At 40.1% G+C, this 7,809-nt stretch overlaps 1 protein-coding gene across 2 annotated transcripts in view; it reads left to right on the top strand.

Annotated features, from left to right (window-relative positions):
• The first annotated feature begins 1,073 nt into the window (after positions 1-1,073).
• The window catches only part of LOC107600247 (cholinesterase-like), a 17,464-nt gene continuing 10,728 nt past the window's right edge, over positions 1,074-7,809 (top strand). For both annotated transcript variants that reach the window (XM_016292102.1, XM_016292094.1), the window contains exons 1-2: positions 1,074-2,679; positions 3,885-4,042. In XM_016292102.1, the coding sequence (XP_016147588.1) occupies positions 1,154-2,679; positions 3,885-4,042 (1,684 nt within the window). In that variant the 5' untranslated portion in view covers positions 1,074-1,153. The remainder of the gene's footprint in view (positions 2,680-3,884; positions 4,043-7,809) is intronic.

The following is a 7,809-nucleotide window of genomic DNA, read 5'->3' as shown; positions in this document are numbered from 1 at the left end:
GTCATAGACGTTTTATGTGCTAGATACACTCTCCATTTTCCAGACGCTCATCATTGTTTGCTTTCTACAAGATGTGAGGAAAATTTTGATTTTTAGTGTTTGTATTTGAGATTAGGTGCGTCTCCTTTCATCACAACATCAAAGAAGCAGAAGTAAAAATTCTCACCTCAGTAAAGAGATTTTGAGGAAACAAACACTTACAAGTTAATTTACCACATTGTCAACAACAGTCCCAATGTGCCAACCCTGAAGCTGTCCTGTCCCTCTTGAAGCTGCTCTGTATGGTACATTTTCTGCTTAAGGAAAGCAGCTATTCTCAATAATGTTGAAGCTCAGTATTCTGGGTCAATCTGTCTAGTGCAGGCAGGCCATATTAATCAAGCAGGATTTAACCCACTATCACAACAACCAATCAGGGTGTCTAATTTTAGAAATCTTTTTTTTTTTTTTTTTTTTTGCGCTTGGAGCGGAGTAATCTCGAAAAGGAGAAGGGTTGTTATACTGAGTGAGTCATAGCGAGCATTTTGATTGTCTGAGCTTTCCTCTCCATCTGGAGTAAGCTGAAACCGAGGTGTCATTAATAGCTGTCTGACTGTCTCTGCTGGCTCCTGCCTTACTTGTGTAGCTGTATAATGTCACAATATGCTGTTTTGTCACAAGGGAGAGCCAGCCTTTAGAAAAAATATATACTGTTATGATATCATTCTTTGTTAATGCTGATGTTCTGTTGTGATTGACTTTGCTGTTTTTATATTTGGGGTCCCAGAGACTACAATGACAATTGGTAAAGGTGATTTTGAAATTAACTGTTAATTTTACCTAATATTCTTTAAAAGTTCCTCTGACCTAATCAACACACAGGTCAGGGTTCCTCAAATCTTGCCCTGAAGGGCCAATGCGCTGCAGAATTTAGCTCCAACCCTGATCAAACTCGCCTACCTGTTATTTTCTAATGATCCTGAAGACATTGATTAGCATGCTCAGGTGTGTTTGATTTGGGTTAGAGCTAAACTCTGCAGGAAAGTGGATCTTGTGGACCAGATTTGAGGATCCCTGGTCTAGGTTCTCTGAAACCCCAAACAGAACATGACTCGTTTTGATTGAAGTTTATATTGATCTCTTTATTATTTTATTTGTCAGCATTGAAGACATCATGATGGGCATTCACATCAGATCTACTTTGCCAGTTTTGGTTCTGTTGTTCTTGCATCTGGCAGCAGGGCAAGATGAACTGATTGTCTCCACTGACAAAGGCAAAGTCAGAGGAATGAGGCTTCCTGTCCCGGGTGGTTCAGAGAATGTGGTGACCTTCCTGGGGATCCCCTATGCCAAGCCTCCATTGGACCTGCTTCGCTTCAGACGACCAGAGCCTGCTGAGGTGTGGAACGGAATACGAGATGCCACACGGTACTCCAATTCATGCTTCCAGGATCAGGATACATTGTACCCAGGATTCCCTGGAGCTGAGATGTGGAATCCTAACACCAGAATTAGCGAAGACTGCCTGTACCTCAATGTTTGGACTCCTTCAACCGTTTTCCAGAACAGAGCCAAACCCTTAGTCCCAGTTATGGTGTGGATCTATGGTGGAGGCTTTTCCACAGGTACTGCATCCCTGGACGTGTACGATGGGCGTTTCCTCAGCCATTTGCAACATGTGGTGGTGGTATCCATGAACTATCGAGTAGGAGCATTGGGCTTCCTATCTCTACCTGAAAGTAAGAGCATTAAAGGTAATGCTGGTCTATTTGACCAGCGCCTGGCTCTCAGCTGGATGTCAAGGAACATTGATGCATTTGGGGGTGATCCATCTTCTGTAACCTTGTTTGGGGAGAGTGCTGGTGCTGGCTCTGTGGGACACCATTTGCTTTCACAGGGCAGCCATGGACTATTCACCCGCGCAATTCTCCAGAGTGGCAGTCCCAATGCTGTGTGGGCGGCAGTGGAGCCAGCTCAGGCCTGGAACCGTGCCTTGACTCTGGCTCAGCTTCTGAACTGCCCACTTGGACCATCTGCTGATGAAATGGAGGCTTGCTTAAGGGCAGTTGAACCTGAGAAGATAGTCAGTCTTCAATTCGATGTCATTTCTGATCCCATGATAATAAGTGTGCCTTTTCCGCCAACAGTGGATGGAGAATTTCTTGTGGACATGCCGAGTGTTTTAATCCAGTCGGGGCGTTTTCTGAAAACTGAACTACTTTTGGGATTGAACAGGGATGAAGGGACTTACTTCCTTGTTTATGGCGCACCTGGATTTGGCATCCATAACCAGAGTCTTATCAATCGAGACCAGTTCTTCACAGGTGTATCCTTGGGCCTCCCTGGTTTCAGTGACATAGCCAGAGAGGCGGCTGCTTTTCAGTATACTGATTGGACAGATGAGCTGAGCAAGCCAAAAAACAGAGAGGCCCTAGGCTGGTTGGTGGGCGACTGCTATTTTTCATGCCCCTTACTGGATTTTGCCCGTAGGTATGTCGAGAATGGTGGCAGTGCCCGATTGTTCCTCTTTAACCATCGCTCCAGCTTCAACCCCTGGCCTCGGTGGATGGGTGTAATGCATGGGGATGAGATCCCATTTGTTTTTGGGATTCCTTTGAACCAGACCTTTGGATTCTCTAAGGAGGAGGAAGCCCTGAGCAGGAGGATCATGGAGCACTGGAGTAACTTTGCTAGAAGTGGGTGAGTGTAAATCTGACACAACATCTACTTTATGAGCTTATGTTCTATCCAGATTCACCCAAACATAAACATTGTTATCATTTGCACACTTTAATGTAATTTCAAACACATATAACTTTCTTTCCTCCATGCACTGTGAGGGGAAAATTTGCAAAATGGTATATTTATGGTATACTGTAACATCTTGCCATTCGAGTAGTACCCTTCAAGGTAGCGCTGCAAAAATATTGATAATCGGAGTTTGAATGAGATATGAAAGCTACTGTGAAGAAGAATGTTGTCAGTGAATAACAACTTGTTCGATACATTAAAAGCATCATGTGATATGTAGCATCATATGACTTGTCATATAAACATGGGCGACCCTTATGGTGCTGTTTTTATCCCTTTTGAAGCATCTGATATAATGTTGCATGGTGTTGGAATGATGGATTTTAATTTTTTTGCTGAAATATTCCAATAATACAGAATATTATACTCACATTTGTTTTTGCAAGACTATTTTATGTATTTGTACATATTTACTAAAAACACTGAGGGGGATTGTTTACATTTATTGCTGAGAAAAGTATAAACCAGTGCAGATGTGGAGTTGTTGTTTAATCCATAATATCTTGATGAGGCAGGCTTTCATCTGCTCACACTTTTTCAGTTAATGTGTAAAAACCATAAATACATAAATTAAAAAAGCAAGTCTTGGTGTTGCTGGGAGGCTTGTGTTGATTAGCATCCTCATTTGTTTGGCATAAATTATGGAGAAGCAGAGACAGCCTTTATTGTGGCTGTGAGCAAGCTTAGATTCTTTCAATTAACACTTCATACACTCTTCACGCTGCAGGGAAACAACACGATGCTAATACATCAATGAACATGATCAGTAAACAAGATCACAAAAGAACACGCTGAAGTTTATCTTATGGCGAAATGGGCTGATTCACTTATGAAAAGTATTGAGTGCAATTCCTTAAATGACTTATGAAGACTTTGCTGGGATTGTGCATTAAGATTCAAAGCCTCTTGCCGTAAAGGACTGCAAGGTGTTTTTTACAAGAGCGTGTAAATGCCGTAGCTATTGAGTCATTGCATTGATTTATTTTTTTTGGCTTGAGTTGTTTTAGGGCACTTATGTATTGTATTGACATTGATGTAACTTGGCTCCATACATAAACTGACCTTTTGGTTGATTTCCTTGCTTGACGTTTCAGGGATCCGAGCGTGGAGGGAGCGGATTGGCCGCCGTTCACGCTGGAACATCAGCAGTACGTCACGCTTAACACTGGCCTGTCACAAACACTCCGGATGCTTCGAGCCCAGCAGTGCAAGTTCTGGGACAGTTTCCTGCCAAAACTGCAGTATGTCACAGGTGAGAGTCACAGAATGATAACAGATGTCCACCCACACCTCATAAACAAAGAAAATCTTGACACGCTCGCTTCTGCTTGTTTCTCCAGCTCTGCCTGGCCAGCGCAAGTGTCATCTTCTAGTCTCTCGTAGACACATGTAGTGCAGGCCTGGCTAGCTAGTGCAGCTTAATGCAGGACTGGAGGTGGCAGAGTGTTTCAAAGGCACTGCAATTATTTACATTTAGATTTATGCATTTGGCAGAAGCTTTTAAAGGGTTGATCATGAGGAAAATCGTCCGATTCCGATCCCTGGCTGATCAATCAATGCATCTCTACATTATATGATGATTATTATTATAATTTTCTTATTTTTATTATACTTTGCTTGTTCATGTGACAATTCATGGCATTTAAGACTGTATATTACGTACTGTCTCTTGCACATGAAAAGAAAAAAAAATGGGTTAATCTATGTTCAATTGTAAATTAATTCTGTCATCTATGATGAGTGTTGGATGTACGCAAATGTACATTTCCTTCAGCCTGAGGCTTATTCATTTCCTTTTGGTGTGAGGGCTTTTACATTTGCCAAACATTTTGCCAAAAAAACTTTTTTATATTAAAAACAAACAAGCAAGCCCAGCCCAAATTTAAAAAGTAACTAAAAAATGACGTAATGCGAAATTTTTCCCAACACTGATGATATGGTAATTGTTTTTGTGATGTGCGAGCTGTGAGTTTGTCACTCACGCTTATGCCCCCAATATTCAAGATACACAGGCCCAATGAGTTTTTCTCATATTTATATTGTATGTAGTTATAGCACAGTCACATGACCAGAGTGCTGTTTTTCCCAAATATCAGCACGATTGCAAATGTGATGTTTTTTTATACAACAGGTAAATAAACAGTAAGGTAACATAGTGAGGTATACACAATTGTATACATAATGTTGTCAGTATTGTTTGTTTTTCCCTTTTCACCAACAAAATTTTCAATTTCAGTCTCCTTGCATTACTTGTGCAGTTGAAAATGCGATGTGTGCAACCTGTGCATATCTTTATTTATTCATGGATTGCTATGGAATGACAATATAAAATTAGAAGCACAATTTGGCCTGGAATCCAGGAGCTTGAGATTGAAAGTTGTTTTGTCCCTGCCGTGAATAGCAAGTATTTGTTAAACACATTCCGAATGTATTCATAAGGACACATGGATATGTGTAATAGAGAAATATGTTGCAGAAATGCTGCTATGTAAAAACGCTATCGATATAAATTCAGCGTGTATAGGTTTGAATGCTTCAGTCTTGGCCGTGCATCCATTTGATCCATTATACATGTATCCCACCATCAGGGTGTTTTCAGGTGAAGTAGGAAGATATTCTATTTGTTTTGGAGGACTTTGCTAAAGATCACCAGTGGTAGCTATTTGAAGAGAAACTGAGAATAAAAGTGATTGAGTCTGAAGTTATTCAGGCGCTCGTGACTAAACGCATGCCTTTTTCTGACATCATATTCCATAATGTAAAAGAAAAAGACCTTCTCCAGTGAAAAGTTGTTTTTTTTCTGCACTGAAGAGCGTTTTGCTGTAGTGCCTCGCTCATTTAAACCTTTTATCAACTAAACATGTAGATTGTGGTCTGTTTCTAGCCCTGCGGTGAGAGATGTGAGCTTTTAAGTGCGTTACTAAACATAAGGTGGGTGAGCAAGTCACGGCATTATGTACTGGAAGCGGTTGCTTGTGCGTTATATTATATTTAAACGCCTTTTGGCACACTTAAAATCATCTTGTTAACCTTGGGCTGTCTTCACAGCTGTCATTACTGATTTAAGCAGTGAATATAGACTGATGCTTTCTGGAGGTCTTTGGAAGGTGACGCTCAATAGTGTAACGTCTGGAAACTCCCGAAGTTCTGGCTGTCAGTGTTCTCGGTGGTAGAAAATGGAAGAGAATTGTAGTTCCAGGTAGTGCGACCGTAGGGAGCAGAATTGAATTTGACACTGAAATGGAATGAATCGATTCTGATTTGAGTCTAGGTGAAGAGATACATGGAGAGGTGCAGGAGAAAGCCTCGTCTTGTTTATGTATTGGAGGTCAGGCACCAGTGACTGCGCATACAAATGCACATATGCGCAAATTGAATTATCGTCACTGCGGGCAATGTGCAGTCTTTCTGGCGCTTGTATTTGCAGACGGGCCTACTCTTTTGAGACTGCTACGCTTATCCACAAAAGAAAGAGGATTGCTTTTTTTAATGTAGGGGCATACAAACGAAGAAAGCTTGGCTCATGAATTTTAATTAGTGATGCAGCACCCAGTCGTAGTAGCTGATTTGCTGAAATGCTTCTGAGTGGGTCATCTCGAGATGGTAAACTCCATTTGGCCTCTGCTTTTATACCAAACACTAGTCGGTAAGGTAAACAGTGATTTATGGAGTCTGAACCAAGTCGACACCATGAAATTATTTCAGATACAATCCCCCTGGAGCATCCTGGGATTAAGTGTTTTGATCAAGAGCACAGTGGTGATCACATACTGACAGACTTTCATGTGCGCTTTGTGTTTATTTGTCCTGAAGCTCATGGCTGCGGTTAAATGCACTTGCATCTCTGGATAATTTTATGATACGAAATTGATGGTAACACAGTCAGTTTTGTTTTCAGAACAGGACAAAATATCTGATATGTCGAAATAGATCTGTGCATTATTGTGAATGCAGCCTATAAAAGCTGCCACCGTCTATGATGTCATCAGTCATAATCAAACAGCACTTTATATTTGCTTGTATGTTTTGAAGCTATAATTAGTTGGTTAAATTCTTAACAATCGTTTTGATTTATTATAAATGTGTAATTATTTTAAAAAGTAGCCTGCTTATATAATTTTATACAAATGCACAAAATAAATTTAAATGACAATATAGCCATGTGCATATAATAATAGAAATTGATAGTAATGTTGATAAAACACACTAAGGATTAATGAGCTGTTGGGCTCATGTATATTAATCATGTTGTCTGCGTTCTCTCGAACTGATTTGCTGGAATCAAAACAAGGATGATCATAGTAGAGCGCCAGCCAATGACTTTGCTGTTTGCGCATTAGTTCCGCCCACTACCAGAGAAACCGGCAGTATCTTATGGTTGTTCTTAAAAGCTGAAGAATTCCAAATGAACCCTGTTATTTTGACAGGAAAATACAACATATTTGTACAACATTCAAATGTTAATAAATGTTTAAGTGCGTATTTCTAAAATTCTGGTATATTGAAATACTGGCAGGACTACCATATTTATTGTTTAAAGTTACAGAGATGAAAAGTTACTGCAAAACAGGAATGACTCATATGTTGATTTCCCTGTTTAAAATATTAACTAGAAATTGTTGGAGAAATTAGTTGACTCATACTAAGCACAAATGTGCTTGTCCTTGATTTTCTAGTGATTCTCTCACAAGGAGCTTTTCATGATTGTGAGAAGTCATAAAGTTATTTCACTTGATTTCATTCTAAATAAAGAACACTATTATATTGCCCCCTCTCTCTCTCTCTCGCTCTCTCTCTGTGTGTGTGACACAGATCAAGTGACATTCTGTTGCCATGCAAGCCGTGAGTCTCTATTCACAACTATATTCTTTCAACTATAGCACTTGTCCTTGAAAGAAAGGGAACTAAAATAGTAACATTTTAATAGTGTTTTCAGCAGCACTAAAAGATTAGAAAATTATGCAAAGAAAATGAATATGAATAACCGTACAGCAGCTAATTATACGTGTGAGTGTGTGT

The sequence above is a fragment of the Sinocyclocheilus grahami genome, unplaced genomic scaffold (assembly GCF_001515645.1).
Source record: "Sinocyclocheilus grahami isolate Dianchi unplaced genomic scaffold, SAMN03320097.WGS_v1.1 scaffold14.1, whole genome shotgun sequence".
Taxonomy (NCBI): Eukaryota; Metazoa; Chordata; class Actinopteri; order Cypriniformes; family Cyprinidae; genus Sinocyclocheilus; species Sinocyclocheilus grahami.
The sequence above is the reverse complement of the archived record's forward strand: the minus strand, read 5'-3'. Positions and strand labels throughout refer to the sequence as shown.